General features: G+C 56.5%; 1 protein-coding gene across 1 annotated transcript in view; it reads right to left on the bottom strand.

Annotated features, from left to right (window-relative positions):
* The window catches only part of LOC138735061 (E3 ubiquitin-protein ligase HUWE1-like), a gene marked incomplete at its 5' end in the record, with an annotated part of 49,141 nt that extends 23,297 nt beyond the window's left edge, over positions 1-25,844 (bottom strand). The window contains 14 exon segments of the mRNA XM_069882927.1: positions 1,487-1,614; positions 1,722-1,924; positions 4,639-4,771; positions 5,532-5,688; positions 7,302-7,411; positions 8,910-9,320; positions 9,448-9,544; positions 13,646-14,210; positions 16,143-16,245; positions 19,138-19,426; positions 20,670-20,872; positions 23,374-23,392; positions 23,394-23,502; positions 25,663-25,844. Coding sequence (XP_069739028.1) covers positions 1,487-1,614; positions 1,722-1,924; positions 4,639-4,771; positions 5,532-5,688; positions 7,302-7,411; positions 8,910-9,320; positions 9,448-9,544; positions 13,646-14,210; positions 16,143-16,245; positions 19,138-19,426; positions 20,670-20,872; positions 23,374-23,392; positions 23,394-23,502; positions 25,663-25,844 — 2,709 coding nt within the window.
* Positions 25,845-25,950: the final 106 nt, after the last annotated feature.

The following is a 25,950-nucleotide window of genomic DNA, read 5'->3' as shown; positions in this document are numbered from 1 at the left end:
GAATGAAGAAGATGAATGAGGAGGATGAAGAAGAGAAACAAGATGAAGAAGAAAAAGAGGAAGAAGAGGAGAAAGAGGATGAAGAAAAGGGTAAAGAGAAAGACGATGAAGAAGAGGAGGAGCAGAGGAGGAAGAGGAGAGGAGGAGGAAGAGGAGAGGAGGACGAAGAGGAGGAGGCTCCAGAAGGAGAAAAGCCACGAGGGGAATGGGGCGAGAGGAGAAAGAGGAAGAGGAGGAAGAGAAGGAAGAGAAGGAGGAGGAAGAGGAAGAGGAGGAGGAGGGAAGGAAAAGGAGAAGGAAGAGAAGGAAGAGGAGAAAGAGAAGAGGATGAAGAGGAGGAGAGGAGAATGATGAAAAAAAGGGTAAAGAGGAGGAGGATGAAGAAGAGGAAGAGAAGAGGATGGAGAGGAGAAAGAGAAGGAGGAAGAGGCAGCAGAGGAGATGAAGAGGAGGAGGAAGAAGAGAAGGAGGAGAAAGAGAGGAGGATGGAGAGAAGAAAGAAAGAAGAGGAGGAGGAAGAGGAGGATGAAGAAGAGGCAGAGAAGAGGATGGAGAGGAGAAAGGGAAGGAGAAAGAGAAGGAGGAAGAGAAGCAAGAAGAGGAGGAAGAGAAAGAGGAGGAGAATGAAGAGAGAAGGATGAAGAAGAGAAGAGGATGGAGAGGAGAAAGAGAAGGAGGAAGAGAGGAGGATGGAGAGGAGGAGGAAGAGGAGGAGGAAAAGGAAGAGAGGAGGATGGAGAGGAGGAGGAAGAGGAGGAGAAAGAGAGAAGGATGAAGAGAAGGAAGAGAAGATGATGGAGAGAAGAAAGAGAAGGAGGAAGAGGAGGAGGAAGAGGAAGAGAGGAGGAGGAAGAAGAAGAAGAGGAGGAGAAAGAGAGAAGGATGAAGAAGAGGAAAAGAAGAGGATGGAGAGGAGAAAGAAAAGGAGGAAGAGAAGGAGGAAAAGGAAGAGAGGAGGATGGAGAGGAGGAGGAAGAAGAGGAAGAGGAGGAGAAAGAGAGAAGGATGAAGAAGAGGAAGAGAGGAGGATGGAGAGGAGAAAGAGGAGGAGGAAGAGGAGGAAGAAGAGGAGGAGGAAGAGGAAGAGAGGAGGATGGAGAGGAGGAGGAAGAAGAGGAAGAGGAGAAGACAGAGGAGGATGAAGAGAAGGAAGAGAAGGAGGAGAAGGAACGGAAGGAGGAGGAGGAGAAAGAGAAGGAGGAAAAGGAGGAAGAGGAGGAGAAAGAGAGAAGGATGAAGAAGAGGAAGAGAGGAGAATGGAGAGGAGGAAGAGGAGGAGGAAAAGGAAAAGAGGAGGATGGAGAGGAGGAGGAAGAGGAGGAGAAAGAGAGAAGAATGAAGAGAAGGAAGAGAAGACGAAGAGGAGGAGGAAGAGAAAGAAGAGAAGGAGGAAGAGGAAAAGGAGGAAGAGGAAAAGGAGGAAGAGGAAAAGGAGGAAGAGAAGAGGAAGAGGAAGAGGAAGTGGGAAGCAGGTGGGGGTGCTAACCGTGTGCGCGTGCTGCGGCCGCCGGCCCCGCTGCCCGTCACGTACCATTTGGATGATGGCGTCGGCCTCGGCCTCCAGCTGCCGCACGGCCGCCTGGATGCTGCCCGCCGCCCCCAGGGCCCCGGCGCCTGCGGGGGGGACACACGGACACGTTCGAGGGGGCCCAAACCCCCCGCGAAAGGGGCTCAAAATCGGGGTCCCCCAGCCCCGCGGCCCCCCCCCCCCCCCTTTTTACCGAGGCGGCCGGCCTGCTTGGCTTTCTTGTGGGCGCGGCGGGTGTCGTCGCGGAGCTGGATGATGACCTGGAGGACGCGGAGGAAGAAGCGCTGGGTGGAGGTTTTGGAGGTGAGGACGGACATGGAGGGCAGCTGCAGCTCCCGCCCGCCCAGCGCGCGCTTCTGCGAGGCCACGATCACCACGCTCTCCGCCGTGTCGAACCTGAGTGGGGGGGGGAGAGACAGAGAGAGAGAGAGCGGGGCGTCAGTAGGGACCAGAGTGAACGGCAAGATTCCAGCCCCAAAACCAGGATTTCAGCCTCAAAATCAGGATTTCGGACCCAAATCCCAGGATTTCAGAGCCAAATCCCCAAATTCAGCCCCCTAAACCCAGGATTCCAGACCCTAATCCCAAGATTGCAGCCCCCAAACCCAGGATTCCAGCCCCAAACCCAGGATTCAGCCCCCTAAAGCCAGGATTCCAGACCCTAATCTCAGGAATCCAGCCCCTAATCCAAAGATTTCAGACCCTAAACCCAAGATTTCAGCCCCTAAACCCAGGATTCCAGCCCCAAATCTCACGAATACAAATCCTAATCCCAAGATTCAGCCCCCAAACCCAGGATTCCAGACCCTAATCCCAAGATTTCAGACCCTAAAGCCAGGATTCCAGCCCCAAACCCAGGATTTCAGACCCTAATCCCAAGATTTCAGATCCTAAACCCAGGATTCCAGCCCCAAACCCAGGATTTCAGCCCCAAATCTCAGGAGTCCAGACCCTAATCCCAAGATGCAGCCCCCAAACCCAGGATTCCAGACCCTAATCCCAAGATTTCAGACCCTAAACCCAGGATTCCAGCCCCAAACCCAGGATTTCAGCCCCAAATCTCAGGAGTCCAGACCCTAATCCCAAGATGCAGCCCCCAAACCCAGGATTCCAGACCCTAATCCCAAGATTTCAGACCCTAAACCCAGGATTCCAGCCCCAAACCCAGGATTTCAGACCCAAATCTCACGAATACAAATCCTAATCCCAAGATTCAGCCCCCAAACCCAGGATTCCAGACCCAATCCCAAGATTTCAGACTCTAAAACCAGGATTTCAGCCCCAAATCTCACAAATACAAATCCTAATCCCAAGATTCAGCCCCCAAACCCAGGATGCCAGACCCTAATCCCAAGATTTCAGACCCTAAACCCAGGATTCCAGCCCCTAATCCCAAAATTCAGCCCCCAAATCTCAGGAGTCCAGACCCTAATCCCAAGATTCAGCCCCCAAACCCAGGATTCCAGCCCCAAAACCAGGATTTCAGCCCCAAATCTCACAAATACAGATCCTAATCCCCAAGATTCAGCCCCCAAACCCAGGATTCCAGACCCTAAACCCAGGATTCCAGCCCCAAACCCAGGATTCCAGCCCCAAATCTCACGAATACAAATCCTAATCCCAAGATTCAGCCCCCAAACCCAGGATTCCAGACCCTAATCCCAAGATTTCAGACCCTAAACCCAGGATTCCAGCCCCTAATCCCAAGATTTCAGCCCCAAATCTCAGGAGTCCAGACCCTAATCCCAAAATTTCAGATCCTAAACCCAGGATTTCAGACCCAAATCCCAAAATTCAGCCCCCAAACCCAGGATTCCAGACCCTAAACCCAGGATTCCAGACCCTAATCCCAAGATTTCAGACCCTAAACCCAGGATTCCAGCCCCAAACCCAGGATTTCAGACCCTAATCCCAAGATTTCAGATCCTAAACCCAGGATTCCAGCCCCAAACCCAGGATTTCAGCCCCAAATCTCAGGAGTCCAGACCCTAATCCCAAGATGCAGCCCCCAAACCCAGGATTCCAGACCCTAATCCCAGGATTTCAGACCCTAAACCCAGGATTCCAGCCCCTAATCCCAAGATTTCAGACCCAAATCCCAGGATTCCAGCCCCAAACCCAGGATTCCAGCCCCAAATCTCAGGAATCCACATCCTAATCCCAAGATTCAGCCCCCAAACGCAGGATTCCAGACCCTAATCCCAAGATTTCAGACCCTAAACCCAGGATTCCCGCCCCAAACCCAGGATTCCAGTCCCAAATCCCAAAATTCAGCCCCCTAAACCCAGGATTCCAGCCCCAATCCCAGGATTTCAGCCCCAAATCTCAGGAATCCAGAGCCTACTCCAAGGATTCAGCCCCTAAACCCAAGATTCCAGCCCCCAATCCTGAGATTCAGTCCCGAATCCCAAAATTCAACCCCAAATCCCAAAATTCAGCCTCCAATCCCAAAACTCCAGCCCCTAAACCCAGGATTCCAGCCCCCAAGACAAGGATTCCAGCCCCTAATCCCAAGATTCAGCACCGAACTCCAAAATTCAGCCCCTAAACCCAAGATTCCAGCCTCAAATCCCAAAATTCAGCCCCTAAATCCAGGATTCCAGCCTCAAATCCCAAAATTCAGCCCCTAAATCCAGGATTCCAGCCCCTAATCCCAAAATTCAGCCCCTAAATCCAGGATTCCAGCCCCCAATCCCAAAATTCAGCCCCTAAATCCAGGATTCCAGCCCCTAATCCCAAAATTCAGCCCCTAAATCCAGGATTTCAGCCCCCAATCCCAAAATTCAGCCCCTAAATCCAGGATTCCAGCCCCTAATCCCAAGATTGCAGCTCCTAATCCCAGGATTCCAGCCTCAAGGGTTTTAACACTAGGAGCAAGAGTTATCAGTAGGTTCCAGAGTGAACGACGGGGACGAGAACCCTCAGTAGGTTCCAGAGTGAACGACGAGGACAAGAACCCTCAGTAGGTTCCAGAGTGAACAACGAGGACCAGAACCCTCAGTAGGTTCCAGAGTGAACGATGGGGACGAGAACCCTCAGTAGGTTCCAGAGTGAACGACGAGGACGAGAACCCTCAGTAGGTTCCAGAGTGAACGTCGGGGGGCACTCACCGGCTCTGCATCTTGCCCTTGAGCTTGGCGCTGGGCGGCTGCTCCTCGGGGAGCCCCTCGGGCGAGGGGGCCTCGCTCTGCGCCCTCCGCTGCTGCTCCAGGTTGTACTCGCGCAGCTCGGCCAGGAGGGTCCCTGGGGGGGTGGTCACAACGCGGTTTGTGCCCTCAAAACAGCTCAAAAACCTCCTTTTTTGGGAGTTTATCCACCCAAAACATCTCAAAAACCTCCTTTTTGGGGGTTTATCCACCCAAAACATCTCAAAAACCTCCTTTTTCGGAGTTTGTTGCCCCAAAACACCTCAAAAACACCTCAAAAACCTCCTTTTTGAGAGTTTAACCACCCAAAACATCTCAAAAACCTCCTTTTTGAGAGTTTGTCCACCCAAAACATCTCAAAAACCTCCTCTTTGGGAGTTTCTCCACCCAAAACATCTCAAAAACCTCCTTTTTTGGAGTTTGTTGCCCCAAAACACCTCAAAAACACCTCAAAAACCTTTTTGGAGTTTATCCACCCAAAACACCTCAAAAACCTCCTTTTTGGGAGTTTCTCCACCCAAAACATCTCAAGAACCTCCTTTTTTGGCGTTTCTCCCCCCAGAACATCTCAAGAACCTCCTTTTTTGGTTTTTTTTCCCCAAAAAACATCTCAAAAACCTCCTTTTTGAGAGTTTGTCCCCCCAAAACATCTCAAGAACCTCCTTTTTGGGAGTTTCTCCCCCCAGAACATCTCAAGAACCTCCTTTTTCGGAGTTTCTCCCCCCAAAACATCTCAAGAACCTCATTTTTTGGCATTTGTCCTCACAGAACCTCCAAACTCCCCCCCAAAAACCCCTCAAGACTCCAAAAAAATCCCTCAAAACCCCCAAAAATTCCACCAAGTGCCCCAAACTGACCGATTTGCCGGCACAGGGACCCCCCGAGGTGCCGGGCGCCGCTGAGCAGCAGCCGCAGGACCGTGTCCCGCGTGGCCCCATCGCCCCTCGAGAGCTGCAGGAGCACGTTGGCCGCGTCCTCCAGCCCCTCCTCGGAGCACGAGTGCGACGTCAGCACCTGCGAGGCGGGAAAAAAGGTAAATCCAGACCTCCGAATCCCAGAATTCCAGCCCCAAGACCAGGATTCCAGACTCTGACCTCAAAATTCAGCCCCTAAATCCAAGATTTCAGACCCTAATCTCAAAATTCAGACCCTAAACCCAAGATTTCAGACCCTAATCTCAAAATTCAGACCTTAAACCCAAGATTTCAGACCCTAATCTCAAAATTCAGACCCTAATACCAGGATTCCAGACCCTAATCTCAAAATTCAGACCCGAAACCCAAGATTTCAGACCCTAATCTCAAAATTCAGACCCTAAACCCAAGATTTCAGACCCTAATCTCAAAATTCAGCCCTTAAATCCAAGATTTCAGACCCTAATCTCAAAATTCAGACCCTAAATCCAAGATTTCAGACCCTAATCTCAAAATTCAGACCCTAATACCACGATTCCAGACCCTAATCTCAAAATTCAGACCCTAAACCCAAGATTTCAGACCCTAATCTCGAAATTCAGCCCCTAATACCAGGATTCCAGACCCTAATCTCAAAGTTCAGACCCTAAACCCAAGACTTCAGACCCTAATCTCAAAATTCAGCCCCTAATACCAGGATTCCAGACCCTAATCTCAAAAATCAGACCCGAAACCCAAGATTTCAGACCCTAATCTCAAAATTCAGACCCGAAACCCAAGATTTCAGACCCTAATCTCAAAATTCAGACCCTAATACCAGGATTCCAGACCCTAATCTCAAAATTCAGACCCTAATACCAGGATTCCAGACCCTAATCTCGAAATTCAGACCCTAAACCCAAGATTTCAGACCCTAATCTCAAAATTCAGACCCTAAACCCAAGATTTCAGACCCTAATCTCGAAATTCAGACCTGAAACCCAAGATTTCAGACCCTAATCTCAAAATTCAGCCCCGAAACCCAAGATTTCAGACCCTAATCTTGAAATTCAGACCCTAAACCCAAGATTCCAGACCCTAATCTCAAAATTCAGACCCTAATACCAGGATTCCAGACCCTAATCTCGAAATTCAGACCCTAAACCCAAGATTTCAGACCCTAATCCCAAGATTCCAGGCCCCAAACCCAGGATTCCAGCCCCAATCTCAAAATTCAGCCCCTAAACCCAAGATTCCAGCCCCCAACCCTAAAATTCAGCACAGAATACCAAAATTCAGCCCCTAATCTCAGGATTCCAGCCCCAATCCCAGGATTTCAGACCCTAATCCCAGGATTCCAGCCCCAATCCCAGGATGTCAACCCCTAATCTCAGGATTCCAGCCCTAATTCCAGGATTTCAGCCCCTAATCTCTGGATTCCAGCCCCAATCCCAGGATTTCAGCCCCTAATCTCAGGATTCCAGCCCCAATCCCAGGATTCCAGCCCCTAATCCCAGGATTCCAGCCCCAATCCCAGGATTCCAGCCCCTAATCTCAGGATTCCAGCCCCTCAGCCCAGGAACTGAGCTCTCAAGCTCAGGATTCAGGCCCCCAACCCACTTTTCCAGCCCCTAATCCCAGTTTTCCACCCCCAATCCCACTTCTCCAGCCCCCAATCCCGCTTTTCCAGCCCCTAATCCCCGTTTTCCACCCGATAATCCCTCTTTTCCTCACCTCCACGGAGAGCTGGAGCTGGCTCTCGGTGAGCCCGGTTGCCGCCATGCGGGGGTCGCAGCCGCCCCCCTCGGGTCCCTTTCCCGGGGATTTGGTGCTCCGGGCGGGAGCTGGAGGGGGACACACAGCGGGATTAGGGCTCCCTGGCCCCGTTCCCATCCTAATCCCCGTCCTCTAATCCCAATCCGCAGCCCTGGCCCCCTCCCTCCATCCCGTCTCCATCCCAATCCCTGTTTTCATTCCAACATTGACAATCCCAATCCAAGCCGCGGCCCCAACTCTGCGGCCCCACGCCCCTTAATCCCAATCCCTGTGCCCCAACCTCTCCCATTCCTCCTCCTCATCCCAATCCCGTCCCCTCCTCATCCCTAATCCCACCCCAATCCCAAATCCATCCCCATCCCAATCCTATCCCTGATCCCATCCCCTCCTCATCCCAATCCCATCCCCTCCTCATCCCAAATCCCACCCCAATCCCATCTCCATCCCAATCTCATCCCAAATCCATCCCCAATCCCAATCCCTCCTCATCCCAATCCCATCCCCTCCTCATCCCCAATCCCAATCCCTCCTCATCCTCAATCCCAATCCCTCCTCATCCCAATCCCATCCCCTCCTCACCCCAATCCCACCCCCTCCTCATCCTCAATCCCATCCCCAATCCCATCCCCTCCTCATCCCAATCCCATCCCCTCCTCACCCTAATCCCATCCCTGATCCCAACCCCTCTTCATCCCAATCCCATCCTCTCCTCATCCCTAATCCCATCCCCAATCCCAACCCTTCTCATCCCCAATCCCATCCCCACTTCATCCCAATCCCATCCCTGATCCCAACCCCAATCCCATCCTCTCCTCATCCCCAATCCCAACCCTCATCCCCTCCTCATCCCAATCCCATCCTCTCCTCATCCCCAATCCCATCCCCTCCTCACCCCAATCCCATCCCCTCCTCACCCCAATCCCATCCCTGATCCCAATCCCATCCCCTCCTCATCCCATCCCCAATCCCTCCTCATCCCAATCCCAACCCCTCTTCATCCCTAATCCCAACCCTTCTTCATCCCAATCCCATCCTCTCCTCATCCCTAATCCCATCCCCAATCCCAACCCTTCTCATCCCCAATCCCATCCCCACTTCATCCCAATCCCATCCCTGATCCCAACCCCAATCCCATCCTCTCCTCATCCCCAATCCCAACCCTCATCCCCTCCTCACCCCAATCCCATCCTCTCCTCATCCCCAATCCCATCCCCTCCTCATCCCCAATCCCATCCCCTCCTCATCCCCAATCCCAATCCCTCCTCATCCCCAATCCCAATCCCTCCTCATCCCCAATCCCATCCCCTCCTCATCCCCAATCCCATCCTCTCCTAATCCCTAATCCCATCCCCTCCTCATCCCAATCCCATCCTCTCCTCATCCCAATCCCATCCCCTCCTCATCCCAATCCCAATCCCTCCTCATCCCCAATCCCATCCCCTCCTCATCCCTAATCCCATCCCCAATCCCAATCCCTCCTCACCCCAATCCCATCCCCTCCTCACCCCAATCCCAATCCCTCCTCATCCCAATCCCACCCCCATCCCATCCGTGTCCCTCTCCCACCTCCCGCTCCGTTATTCCCCTGGCTGGGGGGGGGGCTGGCAGGCGCCGCTCCGCTCGCCGCTCCCGTTGCTGCTCCCGCCCCGGCTCCCGCTCCGGCTCCGGCCCCGGCTCCGGCGGCGTTCTCGGTGGCTTTTCCGCCCTCGGGCAGGGCGATGGAGATGAGGGAGAGGAGGCGCAGGAGCTTCTCGGTGAGGAGGGCGCTGCGGCGGATGACGCCGTGCGACAGCATGTTCATCAGCTGCCCCAGCGGAGACGCCTCCAAACCCAGCGCCGAGGCCTCCGGCTCGGGGCCTCCGGCTCCGGCTCCGGCTTTGGCCGAGCTCTTCCCCTTCCGGCTCACGTTCATGTTGTCCAGTTTCACCAGGAGGTCCCAGAAATCCGTGGAGAGCGAGGAGGAGGAGGAGGAGGACGATTGCGATGGAGGAGGAGGAGGAGGAGCGGAGGAAGGAGGAGGAGGAGGAGGTGGAGGTGGAGGAGGTGGTGGAGGAGGAGGAGGGGGAGGAGGAGGAGGAGGAGCAGGGGGGGTTTGGGGGGGGGGGACAGGGGCTCCCAGCGGATTTCGGGGGGCCGCGCTCACGCTCGGGCTCGGCCGTGGGGTCGCGCCCGCGCTGCTGGGTGAAGTGGCTGGGAAAGACCTGGAAAAAACGGGAAAAAATGGGAAAAAACGGGTTAAAAAGGAGGGAAACGGGGTTAAAAACAAAATGGGGGAGACACCCAACCCCCCCCCACCCCGAAAGAGGCACTGAACGCACCCCCAAAACCCTCACGCGCCCCTCAAATTGCCCTCAGGAGCGGCCTAAACGGCTCAATCCCAAAAAATCCACCCCAGGAGGTCCCCGAGCATCTCGATCAACCCCAAATCCCCCCTCAGGAGCCCCCAAACTGCTCCATCCCCCCAAATCCCCCTCAGGAGGCCCCAAAACTCCTCTGATCGACCCCCAAACCCCCCTCAGGAGCCCCCAAACTGCTCCATCCCCCCAAAATCCCCCTCAGGAGGCCCCAAAACTCCTCGGATTGACCCCAAATCCCCCCTCAGGAGCCCCCAAACTGCTCCATCCCCCCAAATCCCCCTCAGGAGGCCCCAAAACTCCTCTGATCGACCCCCAAACCCCCCTCAGGAGCCCCCAAACTGCTCCATCCCCCCAAAATCCCCCTCAGGAGGCCCCAAAACTCCTCGGATTGACCCCAAATCCCCCCTCAGGAGCCCCCAAACTGCTCCATCCCCCCAAAATCCCCCTCAGGAGACCCCAAAACTCCTCTGATCGACCCCAAATCCCCCCTCAGGAGCCCCCAAACTGCTCCATCCCCCCCAAATCCCCCTCAGGAGGCCCCAAAACTCCTCTATCAACCCCAAATCCCCCCTCAGGAGCCCCCAAACTGCTCCATCCCCCCAAAATCCCCCTCAGGAGGCCCCAAAACTCCTCAGATCGACCCCAAATCCCCCCTCAGGAGCCCCCAAACTGCTCCATTCCCGCAAATCCCCCTCAGGAGGCCCCAAAACTCCTCTGATCGACCCCAAATGCCCCCTCGGGAGCCCCCAAACTGCTCCATCCCCCCAAAATCCCCCTCAGGAGCCCCCAAACTGCTCCATCCCCCCAAAATCCCCCTCAGGAGGCCCCAAAACTCCTCTCATCAACCCCAAATCCCCCCTCAGGAGCCCCCAAACTGCTCCATCCCCCCAAATCCCCCTCAGGAGACCCCAAAACTCCTCGGATCGACCCCAAATCCCCCCTCAGGAGCCCCCAAACTGCTCCATCCCCCCAAAATCCCCCTCAGGAGGCCCCAAAACTCCTCGGATTGACCCCAAATCCCCCCTCAGGAGCCCCCAAACTGCTCCATCTCCCCAAAATCCCCCTCAGGGGTCCCCAAAATCCCTCTGATCGACCCCCAAACCCCCCTCAGGAGCCCCCAAACTGCTCCATCCCCCCAAAATCCCCCTCAGGAGGCCCCAAAACTCCTCGGATCGACCCCAAATCCCCCCTCAGGAGCCCCCAAACTGCTCCATCCCCCCAAATCCCCCTCAAGGGTCCCCAAAACTCCTCTCATCAACCCCAAATCCCCCCTCAGGAGCCCCCAAACTGCCCGATTCCCCCAAATCCCCCTCAGGAGGCCCCAAAACTCCTCGGATCGACCCCAAATCCCCCCTCAGGACCCCCCAAACTGCTCCATCCCCCCAAAATCCCCCTCAGGAGGCCCCAAAACTCCTCGGATCGACCCCAAATCCCCCCTCAGGAGCCCCCAAACTGCTCCATCCCCCCAAAATCCCCCTCAGGAGGCCCCAAAACTCCTCGGATCGACCCCAAATCCCCCCTCAGGACCCCCCAAACTGCTCCATCCCCCCAAATCCCCCTCAGGAGGCCCCAAAACTCCTCGGATCGACCCCAAATCCCCCCTCAGGACCCCCCAAACTGCTCCATCCCCCCAAAATCCCCCTCAGGAGGCCCCAAAACTCCTCGGATCGACCCCAAATCCCCCCTCAGGAGCCCCCAAACTGCTCCATCCCCCCAAAATCCCCCTCAGGAGGCCCCAAAACTCCTCGGATCGACCCCAAATCCCCCCTCAGGAGCCCCCAAACTGCTCCATCCCCCCCAAATCCCCCTCAGGAGGCCCCAAAACTCCTCGGATCGACCCCAAATCCCCCCTCAGGACCCCCCAAACTGCTCCATCCCCCCAAAATCCCCCTCAGGAGGCCCCAAAACTCCTCGGATCGACCCCAAATCCCCCCTCAGGAGCCCCCAAACTGCTCCATCCCCCCAAAATCCCCCTCAGGAGGCCCCAAAACTCCTCGGATCGACCCCAAATCCCCCCTCAGGAGCCCCCAAACTGCTCCATCCCCCCAAAATCCCCCTCAGGAGACCCCAAAACTCCTCTCATCAACCCCAAATCCCCCCTCAGGAGCCCCGAAACTGCCTGATCCCCCCAAATCCCCCCTCAGGAGCCCCCAAACTGCTCCATCCCCCCCATATCCCCCTCAGGAGGCCCCAAATCTCCTCTATCAACCCCAAATCCCCCCTCAGGAGCCCCCAAACTGCCCGATCCCCCCAAAATCCCCCTCAGGAGACCCCAAAACTCCTCGGATCGACCCCAAATCCCCCCTCAGGACCCCCCAAACTGCTCCATCCCCCCAAATCCCCCCTCAGGAGGCCCCAAAACTCCTCTCATCAACCCCAAATCCCCCCTCAGGAGCCCCCAAACTGCTCCATCCCCCCAAAATCCCCCTCAGGAGACCCCAAAACTCCTCGGATCCCCCAAATCCCCCCTCAGGAGCCCCCAAACTGCCCGATCCCCCCAAAATCCCCCTCAGGAGGCCCCAAAACTCCTCTGATCGACCCCAAATCCCCCCTCAGGAGCCCCCAAACTGCTCCATCCCCCCCAAATCCCCCTCAGGAGGCCCCAAAACTCCTCGGATCGACCCCAAATCCCCCCTCAGGAGCCCCCAAACTGCTCCATCCCCCCCAAATCCCCCTCAGGAGACCCCAAAACTCCTCTCATCAACCCCAAATCCCCCCTCAGGAGCCCCCAAACTGCTCCATCCCCCCAAAATCCCCCTCAGGAGCCCCCAAACTGCTCCATCCCCCCAAAATCCCCCTCAGGAGGCCCCAACACCCCTCTGATCAACCCCAAATCCCCCCTCAGGAACCCCCAAACTGCTCCATCCCCCCAAATCCCCCTCAGGAGCCCCCAAACTGCTTCATCCCCCCCAAATTCCTCTCAGGAGCCCCCCAAACTCCTCGGATCGACCCCAAATTCCTCTCAGGAGCCCCCCAAACTCCTCGGATCGACCTCAAATTCCTCTCAGGAGGCCCCAAAACTCCTCGGATCGACCCCAAATTCCTCTCAGGAGCCCCCCAAACTCCTCGGATCGACCCCAAATTCCTCTCAGGAGCCCCCCAAACTCCTCGGATCGACCCCAAATTCCTCTCAGGAGCCCCCCAACCTCCTCGGATCGACCCCAAATTCCTCTCAGGAGCCCCCCAACCTCCTCGGATCGACCCCAAATTCCTCTCAGGAGGCCCCAAAACTCCTCGGATCGACCCCAAATTCCTCTCAGGAGCCCCCCAACCTCCTCGGATCGACCCCAAATTCCTCTCAGGAGCCCCCCAACCTCCTCGGATCGACCCCAAATTCCTCTCAGGAGGCCCCAAAACTCCTCGGATCGACCCCAAATTCCTCTCAGGAGCCCCCCAACCTCCTCGGATCGACCCCAAATTCCTCTCAGGAGCCCCCCAACCTCCTCGGATCGACCCCAAATTCCTCTCAGGAGCCCCCCAACCTCCTCGGATCGACCCCAAATTCCTCTCAGGAGGCCCCAAAACTCCTCGGATCGACCCCAAATTCCTCTCAGGAGCCCCCCAAACTCCTCGGATTGACCCCAAATTCCTCTCAGGAGCCCCCCAAACTCCTCGGATCGACCCCAAATTCCTCTCAGGAGGCCCCAAAACTCCTCGGATCGACCCCAAATTCCTCTCAGGAGCCCCCCAAACTCCTCGGATCGACACCAAATTCCTCTCAGGAGGCCCCAAAACTCCTTGGATCGACCCCAAATTCCTCTCAGGAGCCCCCCAAACTTCTCGGATCGACCCCAAATTCCTCTCAGGAGCCCCCCAAACTTCTCGGATCGACCCCAAATTCCTCTCAGGAGCCCCCCAAACTCCTTGGATCGACCCCAAATTCCTCTCAGGAGCCCCCCAACCTCCTCGGATCGATCCCCAACCCTCTGGGAGGCCCCCCAAGACCTTGGCCAGCTGGATGAGGGTGTCCAGGACGTGTCGGCAGACGACGGGGGCGGCCTGGGGGTGGATGTGAACGGCGGAGCCGGCGGCAGCTCCGTGTTTCTCCGTGTGTTTGCGTCCCGGGACGCGTTGGATCTGGAAGATGTTGGTCCGACACCCCAGGGCGGCGTCCATGGACACGGAAAGCCAGGAAAGTTGCCCGGAACTCCGAGCTTCCACTCGATGTAATAAATCCAACCCCCTCGTCTCCCCGGAGGCCGAGGAGGAAGCGTTGGCGGCTCTTCCGCTCGCCCGCCGAGGCCTTTCCTCGCTTCCCGGCGCCCCGCGAGGAGCCTCCAGGCACAACTCGCTCTCGCTGCTCCGCTGGAGGATGGAGAGGAGGCTGCGGACGACCCAGCCGCGCGTGGGAGCGTGGTAGCAGAGGTTCCGCAGGACGCGGTGCAGCCGGCTCGTGTTCAGTTTGGGTTCGTCCACGAAGAGCAGCACCAGGAGGCACGAAAGGGCTTCGTGGTCCAACAACAAGCGGCCGCGGAGGCGTAAGAGGCTGTCCACGCTGCTGCCCGACGGCCTGGAAGCAGAAATCGGGTTAAAAACGAGGCCTGGAAGTGGAAATCAGCTTAAAATCGAGGCCCGGAAGCGGAAATTAGCTTAAAATCGAGGCCTGGGAGCAAAAATTTGCTTCAAATTGAGGCCTGGAAGTGGAAATTAGCTTAAAAACGAGGCCCGGAAGCAGAAATTAGCTTAAAAACAAGACCTGGAAGCAGATATTGGGTTAAAAACTAGGCCCGGAAGTGGAAATTAGCTTAAAATCGAGGCCTGGAAGCAAAAATTAGCTTAAAAACGAGGCCCGCAAGCGAAAATCAGCTAAAAAATGAGGCCCAGAAGTGGAAATTAGCTTAAAAATGAGGCTTGGAAGCGGAAATTAGCTTTAAAAAGAGACCCAGAAGCGGAAATCAACTTTAAAAAGAGACCTGGAAGCAGCAATTAGCTTAAAAATGAGGCCTGGAAGCAGAAATTAGCTTAAAAACGAGGCCCAGAAGCAAAAATTAGCTTAAAATCAATGCCCAGAAGTGGAAATTAGCTTAAAAATGAGGCCCAGAAGCAGAAATTAGCTTAAAAACAAGGCCTGGAAGCAGAAATTAGCTTAAATACAAAGCCCAAAAGCAGAAATCAGTTTAAAATTGAGGCCTGGAAGCGGAAATTAGCTTAAAAACAAGGCCCAAAAGCAGAAATCAGCTTAAAATTGAGGCCTGGAAGCGGAAATTAGCTTAAAAACGAGGCCTGGAAGTGAAAATTAGCTTAAAAATGAGGCCTGGAAGCGGAAATTAGCTTAAAAACGAGGCCTGGAAGCGAAAATTAGCTTAAAATCGATGCCCAGAAGCGGAAATTAGCTTAAAAACGAGGCCTGGAAGCGAAAATTAGCTTAAAATCGATGCCCAGAAGCGGAAATTAGCTTAAAAACGAGGCCTGGAAGCAGAAATCAGCTTTAAAAAGAGACCCTGAAGCGGAAATCAGCTTTAAAACAAGGCCTGGAAGTGGAAATTAGCTTAAAAACGAGGCCTGGAAGCAGAAATTAGCTTAAAAACGAGGCCCAGAAGCAGAAATTAGCTTAAAAACAAGGCCCGGAAGAGAAAGTTAGCTTAAAATCGAGGCCCAGAGGCGGAAATTAGCTTAAAAACAAGGCCTGGAAGCGGAAATTAGCTTAAAAACGAGGCCCGGGAGCAAAAATTAGCTTCAAATCGAGGCCTGGAAGTGGAAATAAGCTTAAACCCGAGGCCCGGAAGGGGAAATTAACTTAAAATCAAGGCTTGGAAGCGGAAATTAGCTTAAAAACAAGGCCCAGAAACTGAAATTAGCTTAAAATCTAGGCCTGGAAGCGGAAATCAGCTTAAAAACCAGGCCCAGAAGCAGAAATTAGCTTAAAATCGAGACCTAGAAGAGAAAATTAGCTTAAAAACGAGGCCTGGCAGCAGAAATTGGGTTAAAAACTAGGCCTGGAAGTGGAAATTAGCTTAAAATAGATGCCTGGAAGCGGAAATTAGCTTAAAAACGAGGCCTGGAAGCAGAAATTAGCTTAAAAATGAGGCCTGGAAGCGGAAATTAGCTTAAAAACAAGGCCTGGAAGCGGAAATTAGATTAAAAACAAGGCCTGGAAGCGGAAATTAGCTTAAAAACGAGGCCCGGGAGCAAAAATTAGCTTCAAATCGAGGCCTGGAAGTGGAAATTAGCTTAAAAACAAGGCCCGGAAGCAGAAATCAGCTTAAAATCGATGCCCAGAAGCGGAAATGACCTTAAAAATGAGGCCTGGAAGTGGAAATTAGCTTAAAAATGAGGCCTGGAAGCAGAAATCAGCTTTAAAATGAGGCCCGGGAGTGAAAACTAGCTTAAAAATGAGGCCCAGAAGCAGCAATTAGCTTAAAAACGAGGCCCGGAAGCGAAAATTAGCTTCAAACCGAGGCTAAAAGTTAAGGATTTTGTGGTTTTGGGGTTCTGAGGGTACCTGCTGTGGCTGCTGCTGCCCCCCATGTGGAAGGTGCCTCCGCGCTGCACGGCCAGGCGCGTGTACTGAACGCCGCGGTTCCCGCTCAGCCGGCTGGTGAAGGCTGCGGGGAGAGGGGCAGCCAGAACAAAGGGGGGTCAGGAGGGGATTTGGGGGGTCAGGAGGGGATTTTGGGGGGGTTAGGAGGGGATTTGGGGGGTTAAGAGGGGATTTGGGGGGTTAGGAGGGGATTTGAGGGGGCTGAGAGGGGATCTGGGGGGGTTAAGAGGGGATTTGGGGGGTTAGGAGGGGATTTGGGGGGGCTGAGAGGGGATCTGGGGGGGTTAAGAGGGGATTTGGGGGGTTAGGAGGGGATTTGGGGGGACTGGGGGGGATTTGGGGGTGTTAAGAGGGGATTTGGGGGAGTTAAGAGGGGATTTGGGGCGGTTAAGAAGGGATTTGGGGGGCTGGGAGGGGATTTGGGGGGGTTAAGAGGGGATTTGGGGGGTTAGGAGGGGATTTGGGGGGCTGGGAAGGGATTTGGGGGGGTTAAGAGGGGATTTGGGGGGCTGGGAGGGCACCTGGGGGCATTAAGAGGGGATTTGGGGGTGTTAAGAGGGGATCTGGGGGGGTTAAGAGGGGATCTGGGGGGGTTAAGAGGGGATTTGGGGGGGTTAAGGGGGATTTGGGGGGTTAGAAGGGGATTTGAGGGTGCTGGGAGGGGATTTGGGGAGCTGGAAGGATATTTGGGGGGGTTAAGAGGGGATTTGGGGGTGTTAAGAGGGGATCTGGGGGGGTTAAGAGGGGATTTGGGGGGGTTAAGAGGGGATTTGGGGGGGTTAAGGGGGATTTGGGGGGTTAGGAGGGGATTTGAGGGGGCTGGGAGGGGATTTGGGGAGCTGGAAGGATATTTGGGGGGGTTAAGAGGGGATTTGGGGGTGTTAAGAGGGGATCTGGGGGGGTTAAGAGGGGATTTGGGGGGGTTAAGAGGGGATTTGGGGGGGTTAAGGGGGATTTGGGGGGTTAGGAGGGGATTTGAGGGGGCTGGGAGGGGATTTGGGGAGCTGGAAGGATATTTGCGGGGGTTAAGAGGGGATTTGGGGGGGCTGGGAGAGGATTTGGGGGGTTAGGAATGGATTTTGGGGAGTCAAGGGAGGATTTTCTGGATTAAGAGCGGATTTTGAGGAGTCAGAAGAAGATTTTGAGGCTTCAGGAGCAGATTTTGAGGAGTAAGAAGAGGATTTCGAGGAGTCGAGAGAGGATTTTAGGGATCAGGAGGGGATTTTAGGGAATCAGGACGGGATAGAAGGAGTCAGAAGGGGGTTTTGGAGGCTCAGAAGGGGCTAGGAGAAATGAAAAGAGGATTTTGAGGGGTCAGGAGAAGATTTTGGGGAGTCAAGAGAGGATTTGGGGGAGTCAAGAGAGAATTTTGAGGAGTCAAGAGAGGATTTTCTGGATTAAGAGTGGATTTCGAGGAGTCAGAAGAGGTTTTTGGGGAGTCAAGAGAGGATTTTGGGGAGTCAAGAGAGGATTTTATGGATGAAAAGCGGATTTCAAGGAGTCAGAAGAGGATTTCGAGGAGTCAGAAGAGGATTTCGAGGAGTCGAGAGAGGATGTTGAGGAGTTAAGAGAGGATTTTCTGGATTACGAGAGGATTTTAAGGAGTCAGAGAGGATTTTGGGGAGTCAAAGAGAGGATTTTGAGGAGTCAAGAGAGGATTTTGGGGCGTCAAGAGAGGATTTTGTGGATGAAAAGCAGATTTTGAGGAGTCAGAAGAGGATTTTGAGGAGTCGAGAGAGGATTTTATAGATGAAGAGCAGATTTTGAGGAGTCAGAAGAGGATTTTGAGGAGTCGAGAGAGGATTTTGGGGAGTCAAGAGAAGATTTTGAGGAGTCAAGAGAGGATTTTGGGGAGTCAAGAGAGGATTTTATGGATGAAAAGCAGATTTTGAGGAGTCAGAAGAGGATTTCGAGGAGTCGAGAGAGGATGTTGAGGAGTCAAGAGAGGATTTTATGGATGAAAAGCGGATTTCGAGGAGTCAGAAGAGGATTTCGAGGAGTCGAGAGAGGATGTTGAGGAGTCAAGAGAGGATTTTATGGATTACGAGCGGATTTTGAGGAGTCAGAGAGGATTTTGAGGAGTCAGAGAGGATTTTGGGAAGTCAAGAGAGGATTTTGGGGAGTCAAGAGAGGATTTTGGGGAGTCAAGAGAGGATTTTATGGATGAAAAGCGGATTTTGAGGAGTCAGAAGAGGATTTTGAGGAGTCAAGAGAGGATTTTGGGGAGTCAAGAGAGGATTTTATGGATGAAAAGCAGATTTTGAGGAGTCAGAAGAGGATTTCGAGGAGTCGAGAGAGGATTTTGGGGAGTCAAGAGAGGATTTTATGGATTAAGAGCGGATTTTGAGGAGTCAGAAAAGGATTTTGAGGAGTCAGAAGAGGATTTTGAGGAGTCAAGAGAGGATTCTGGGGAGTCAAGAGAGGATTTTATGGATGAAAAGCAGATTTTGAGGAGTCAGAAGAGGATTTCGAGGAGTCGAGAGAGGATTTCGAGGAGTCGAGAGAGGATTTCGAGGAGTCCAGAGAGGATGTTGAGGAGTCCAGAGAGGATTTTCTGGATTACGAGAGGATTTTGGGGAGTCGAGAGAGGATTTTGGGGAGTCAAGAGAGGATTTTGAGGAGGCAAGAGAGGATTTTGGGGAGTCAAGAGAGAATTTTATGGATGAAAAGCGGATTTCGAGGAGTCAGAAGAGGATTTTGAGGAGTCAGAAGAGGATTTCGAGGAGTCGAGAGAGGATGTTGAGGAGTCAAGAGAGGATTTTCTGGATTACGAGCGGATTTTGAGGAGTCAGAGAGGATTTTGGGGAGTCAAGAGAGGATTTTCTGGATTACGAGCGGATTTTGAGGAGTCAGAGGAAGATTTTAGGGCGTCAGGAGGGGACTGTGAGGAGTCCGAAGAGGATTTGGAGGAGCCGAGGGCGGATTCTCGGGCTCAGGAGGAGGTTTCCGGGCTCACCGGGGCTGCGCAGGATGGCGGAGAGGGCGGAGGTGCTGGAGTGGCCGAAGAGGCGCTCGTGCATGAGCTGGCGCTGCCGGGCCTCCTGCTCGCGCCGCAGGGCCTGGGCCTCGGCGGCGATGTCGGGGGGCATGACGGCCAGGACGCTGTCCTCCATGTCCTCCAGCACCGAGCGCCGCAGCTCCGAGGGCAGCGTCTGGATGAAGGTCACCGGGTCCATGGGGGCGTCCGAGCTCGTGGCCTGCGCCAGCTCCCGGCGCTGCTGCTCCGCGCGCTGCTGCGCCAGCACCTGGGGACAAGGGACGGGGACAGAGGGGACAGCGTCACCTTCCCAGGGCCTCAACGGGCTCCGGGGGGGAAGGGGTTAAACCACCTCTGCGAGGGCTCCGGGGGGGGAAGGGGTTAATCCATCCCTCAAAGGGCTCCGGGAAGGAAGGGGTTAACCACGCATAAGCCACTCCCCCTCCCCATAGCCCCTCCCCCTCCCCCAATAGCCCCAAATACCCCCTCCCCCTCCCCAAATACCCCTCCCCCTCCCCAAAAGCCCCCCAATAGCCCCTCCCCCTCCCCAATAGCCCCTCCCACTCCCCCAATAGCCCCTCCCCCTCCCCATAGCCCCCCTCCTCCAATAGCCCCTCCCCCTCCTCCAATAGCCCCCCACTCCCCCAAATAGCCCCTCCCCCTCCCCCAATAGCCCCTCCCCTCCCCCAATAGCCCCTCCCCATAGCCCCTACCCCTCCCCATAGCCCCTCCCCCTCCTCCAATAGCCCCTCCCCCTCCTCCAATAGCCCCCCACTCCCCCAATAGCCCCTCCCCCTCCCCAATAGCCCCTCCCCCTCCCTAAATAGCCCCTCCCCCTCCCTAATAAGCCCCTCCCCCTCCCTAGTAAGCCCCTCCCCCTCCCCAAATACCCCCTCCCCAAATACCCCCTCCCCCTCCCCAAATACCCCCTCCCCCTCCCCAAATAGCCCCTCCCACTCCCCCAATAGCCCCTCCTGCTCCCCAATAGCCCCTCCCACTCCCCAAATAGACCCTCCCACTCCCCCAATAGCCCCTCCCACTCCCCAAATAGCCCCTCCCCTCCTCATAAGCCCCTCCCCTCCCCATAAGCCCCTCCCACCCCCCCATAGCCCCCCCCTCACCTCCTCCTGGCTGTGGGCTGACTCCTCATAGCCCCCCTCCCCTCCCCATAGCCCCCTCCCCCCACCATAAGCCCCTCCCCCTCCCCATAACCCCCTCCCACCCCCCCATAGCCCCCTCCTCACCTCCTCCTGGCTAATGAGGAACTCGGGGCTGACTCCCCATAGCCCCCTCCCCCTCCCCAAATAGCCCCTCCCCCTCCCCATAAGCCCCTCCCCTTCATCATAAGCCCCTCCCCCTCCCCATAAGCCCCTCCCACCCCCCCTATAGCCCCCTCCTCACCTCCTCCTGGCTGGCGGGGGGGGCGTAACTCAGGGCTGGCGAGGCCTGCGCCCCCCAATCTCCCCCCTAGGCCCCCCCCTCTCCCCATAAACCCCTCCCACCCCCCTCACCTCCTCCTGGATGGCGGGGGGCAGGGCGGCGAGGAACTCGGGGCTGACCTCGGTGGCGCTGGGCAGGGCGCTGGGGGGCTGGGGGCTGGGGGCGGCGCGCGCCGGGGGCCGGATCCCCAGCTGGTTCTGCAGCACCTCGCGCCGGATGTCCTCGGGCAGCGCCGCCAGGAACGAGGGGTCCACCCCCTCGGGGAGGCTGATCCCTGAGAGGAAAGGGGGACATGGGGACCTTGGGGACACCGGGAAGGCCCTAGGGGACATGGGGAGCCCAGGAACGAGGGGTCCACCCCATTGGGAGGCTGATCCCTGAGAAAAAGGGGGACACGGGGACCTTGGGGACACCAGGAAGGCCCTAGGGGACATGGGGAGCCCAGGAACGAGGGGTCCACCCCCTCGGGGAGGCTGATCCCTGAGAGAAATGGGGGGACACGGGGACCTTGGGGACACCGGGAAGGCCCTAGGTGACATGCGGACCCCCCCCAGGGACATGGGGACATCAGGAAACCCCCTCAAGGGACATGGGGACCCCAGGAATGAGGGGTCCACCCCCTGGGGGAGGGCTGATCCCTGAGAAAAAGGGGGACACGGGGACCTTGGGGACACTGGGAAGGCCCTAGGGGACATGGGGAGCCCAGGAACGAGGGGTCCACCCCCTCGGGGAGGCTGATCCCTGAGAGGAAAGGGGGGACACGGGGACGTTGGGGACACCGGGAAGGCCCTAGGTGACACGGGGACCCCAGGAACGAGGGGTCCACCCCCTCGGGGAGGCTGATCCCTGAGAAAAAGGGGGACACGGGGACCTTGGGGACACCAGGAAGGCCCTAGGGAACATGGGGACCCCAGGAATGAGGGGTCCACCCCCTCCGTGAGGCTGATCCCTGAGAAAAAGGGGGGACACGGGGACGTTGGGGGACACCGGGAAGGCCCTAGGGGACATGGAGACCCAGGAACAAGGGGTCCACCCCCTCGGGGAGGCTGATCCCTGAGAAAAAGGGGGACATGGGGACCTTGGGGACACCGGGAAGGCCCTAGGGGACACAGGGACCCCCCCGGGTGACACGAGACCCCTCCTAGGTGACACAGGGACACCACTAGGTGACACAAAGTCCCTCCTAGGTGACACCACTAGGTGACATGAGACCCCCCTAGATGACATGGAACCTCCTCTAGGTGACACCAGGCCCCACCTAGGGGACACAGGGACACCCCAGGTGACACGAAGCCCCCTCTAGGTGACACCAAGCCCCCCCTAGGTGACACAGGGACACCCCAGGTGACACGAAGCCCCCTCTAGGTGATACCAGGCCCCCCCTAGGTGACACAAGGACGCCACTAGGTGACACCAGCCCCCCCTAGGTGACATAGGGACACCCCAGGTGACACGAGGCCCCACCTAGGTGACTCGGGGACACCCCAGGTGACACGAGGCCCCACCTAGGGGACACGGGGACACCACTAGGTGACATGAGAGCCCCCTAGATGACACGGAACCCCCTGTAGGTGACACGAGGCCCCACCTAGGTGACACGGGGACACCCCAGGTGACACGAGGCCCCCTCTAGGTGACACAGGGACACCCCAGGTGACACGAGGCCCCACCTAGGGGACACCGGGACACCACTAGGTGACATGAGAGCCCCCTAGATGACATGGAACCCCCTCCAGGTGACACCAGGCCCCCCCTAGGTGACACGGGGACACCCCAGGTGACACCAGGCTCCCTCTAGGTGACACAGAGACACCCCAGGTGACACGAGGACCCCCTAGGTGACACCAGGTGCCACCTAGGTGACACAGGGACACACCAGGTGACACAGGGACACCACTAGGTGACATGAGAGCCCCCTAGATGACATGGAACCCCCTCTAGGTGACACCAGGCCCCACCTAGGTGACACAGGGACACCCCAGGTGACACGAGGCCCCATCTAGGTGACACCAGGCCCCACCTAGGGGAAACAGGGACACCCCAGGTGACACGAGGCCCCCCCTAGGTGACACCAGGCCCCACCTAGGTGACACGGGGGACACCCCAGGTGACACGAGACCCCCCTCTAGGTGACACAGGGATACCCCAGGTGACACGAGGCCCCACCTAGGGGGACACAGGGACACCACTAGGTGACATGAGAGCCCCCCTAGATGACACGGAACCCCCTCTAGGTGACACAGGGACACCCCAGGTGACACCAGGCCCCCCCCTAGGTGACACAGGGACACCCCAGGTGACACGAGGACCCCTCTAGGTGACACAGGGACACCCCAGGTGACACCAGGCCCCCCCTAGGTGACACGGGGACACCCCAGGTGACACGAGGACCCCTCTAGGTGACACAGGGACACCCCAGGTGACACGAGGCCCCCCCTAGGTGACACGGGGACACCCCAGGTGACACGAGGACCCCTCTAGGTGACACGAGGCCCCCCCCTAGGTGACACGGGGACACCCCAGGTGACACCAGGCCCCCCTAGGTGACACCAGGCCCCCCCTAGGTGACACAGGGACACCCCAGGTGACACGAGGCCCCACCTAGGGGACACCGGGACACCACTAGGTGACATGAGAGCCCCCTAGATGACACGGAAACCCCCCCTAGGTGACACGGGGACACCCCAGGTGACATGAGGGCCCCCCCTAGGTGACACAGGGACACCCCAGGTGACACAGAGCCCCCCCCCAGGTGGCAGGGGGGGTGACAGGTACCGGCGAGCGGGTCGTCCTCCCTCGCTGCTGGTCGAGGGCAGCGGCTCCTCCAGGATCCCCCGCTGGCTCCGTCCCCGCGTCACCCGCGTCACCCCCGAGGGACCCTCCGGGGGGGGCGCTGGGGGAGAGCTGGGGGGGGGGGGGGACATGTCAGGGGGGGGGGGGCAGTGAGGAGGGGGGGGACAGAGAAAATGGGGGGGACAGAGAGAATATGGGGGGGACAGAGAATATGGGGGGACAGAGAGAATATGGGGGGGACACAGAGAATATGGGGGGGACAGAGAGAATATGGGGGGGACAGAGAATATGGGGGGACACAGAGAATATGGGGGGGACAGAGAGAATATGGGGGGGACAGAGAATATGGGGGGACACAGAGAATATGGGGGGGACAGAGAGAAAATGGGGGGGACAGAATATGGGGGGGACAGAGAATATGGGGGGATGCAGAGAAAATGGGGGGGACAGAGAAAATGGGGGGGACAGAGAATATGGGGGGACGCAGAGAAAATGGGGGACAGAGAAAATGGGGGGGACACAGAGAATATGGGGGGACACAGAGAAAATGGGGGTACACAGAATATGGGGGACACAAAGAATATGGGGGGGACACAGAGAATATGGGGGGACACAGAGAAAATGGGGGGGATGTAGAGAAAATGGGGGACAGAGAAATTGGGGGATGCAGAGAAAATGGGGGGGACACAAAGAATATGGGGGGGACAGAGAGAATATGGGGGGGACGCAGAGAATATGGGGGGGACAGAGAAATTGGGGGGATGCAGAGAATATGGGGGGGACACAAAGAATATGGGGGGGACACAGAGAATATGGGGGGACGCAGAGAATATGGGGGGGATGCAGAGAAAATAGGGGGGGACACAGAGAACATGGGGGGGATGCAGAGAAAATGGGGGGACAGAGAGAATATGGGGGGACAGAGAAAATGGGGGACAGAGAATATGGGGGGGACAGAGAATATGGGGGGGGATGCAGAGAAAATGGGGGGACACAGAGAATATGGGGGGGATGCAGAGAATATGGGGGGGACAGAGAAATTGGGGGGATGCAGAGAAAATAGGGGGGACAGAGAATATGGGGGGATGCAGAGAAAATGGGGGGGACAGAGAGAAAATGGGGGGGACAGAGAATATGGGGGGACGCAGAGAAAATGGGGGACAGAGAAAATGGGGGGGACACAGAGAATATGGGGGGACACAGAGAAAATGGGGGGACACAGAGAATATGGGGGACACAAAGAATATGGGGGGGACACAGAGAATATGGGGGGGACGCAGAGAAAATGGGGGGGACAAAGAATATGGGGGGGGACAAAGAATATGGGGGGGACACAGAGAAAATGGGGGGGACACAGAGAAATTGGGGGGGGACACAGAGAAATTGGGGGGATGCAGAGAATATGGGGGGACAGAGAGAAAATGGGGGGACAGAGAGAATATTGGGGGACGCAGAGAAAATGGGAGGGACACAGAGAATATGGGGGGGATGCAGAGAATATGGGGGGGACAGAGAGAAAATGGGGGGACAGAGAAAATGGGGGGGACACAGAAAAAATGGGGGACACACATAGAAAATGGGGGGGACACAGAGAAAATGGGGGGGATGCAGAGAAAATGGGGGGGACAGAGAATATGGGGGGGACAGAGAATATGGGGGGGATGCAGAGAAAATGGGGGGGACACAGAGAATATGGGGGGGACAGAGAATATGGGGGGACACAGAGAACATGGGGGGACACAGAGAACATGGGGGGACACAGAGAAATTGGGGGGACACAGAAAATGGGGGGGTGCAGAGAAAACAGGGAGACAGAGAATATGGGGGACACAGAGAATATGGGGGGACACAGAGAAATTGGGGGGGACGCAAAGAAAATGGGGGGGGACAGAGAAAATGGGGGGGACAGAGAGAAAATGGGGGACAGAGAGAAAATGGGGGGACAGAGAAATTGGGGGGACACAAAGAATATGGGGGAGACAGAGAAAATGAGGGGGACAGAGAAAATGAGGGGACAGAGAAATTGGGGGGGATGCAGAGAAAATGGGGGGACAAAGAATATGGGGGGGGACAGAGAAAATGGGGGGGACAGAGAGAATATGGGGGGACACAAAGAATATGGGGGGGGACACAGAAAATAGGGGACACACATAGAAAATGGGGGGACACAGAGAAAATGGGGGGGGACACATAGAAAATGGGGGACACAGAGAAAATGGGGGACACAGGAGGGATTGGGGGGGGGTGTGAGGGGGCCCCCCCTCTCCTCACCTGTCCCCAGGTGTGGAGGCGGCGTCGGGGGGCGCCGGGGGGGCCGCCTGGGGGGTGCCGGGGGGGGTTTTGGGGGGCGGGGGGGGCGCGGGGCGGCCCCCCCCCTCGAGGGCGCAGGGGGCCAGGCTGGACGTGTCCATGGGGGGGTCGGCGTCCTCGGCGCGGTCTGGGGGACAACGAGGCTGCGGGGGGGGGGGACATCAGGAGGGGGCCCCCCAAAAGAGGGGAGACCCCCCCAGATTGAAGAGACACCCCCCCAGATCGAAAAGACGCCCCCAACATCAAGGA

This window comes from Phaenicophaeus curvirostris, unplaced genomic scaffold, assembly GCF_032191515.1.
Source record: "Phaenicophaeus curvirostris isolate KB17595 unplaced genomic scaffold, BPBGC_Pcur_1.0 scaffold_405, whole genome shotgun sequence".
In the NCBI taxonomy this organism is placed as follows: domain Eukaryota; kingdom Metazoa; phylum Chordata; class Aves; order Cuculiformes; family Cuculidae; genus Phaenicophaeus; species Phaenicophaeus curvirostris.
Note: the sequence above shows the minus strand (reverse complement) of the source record. Positions and strands in the feature narration are given on the sequence as shown.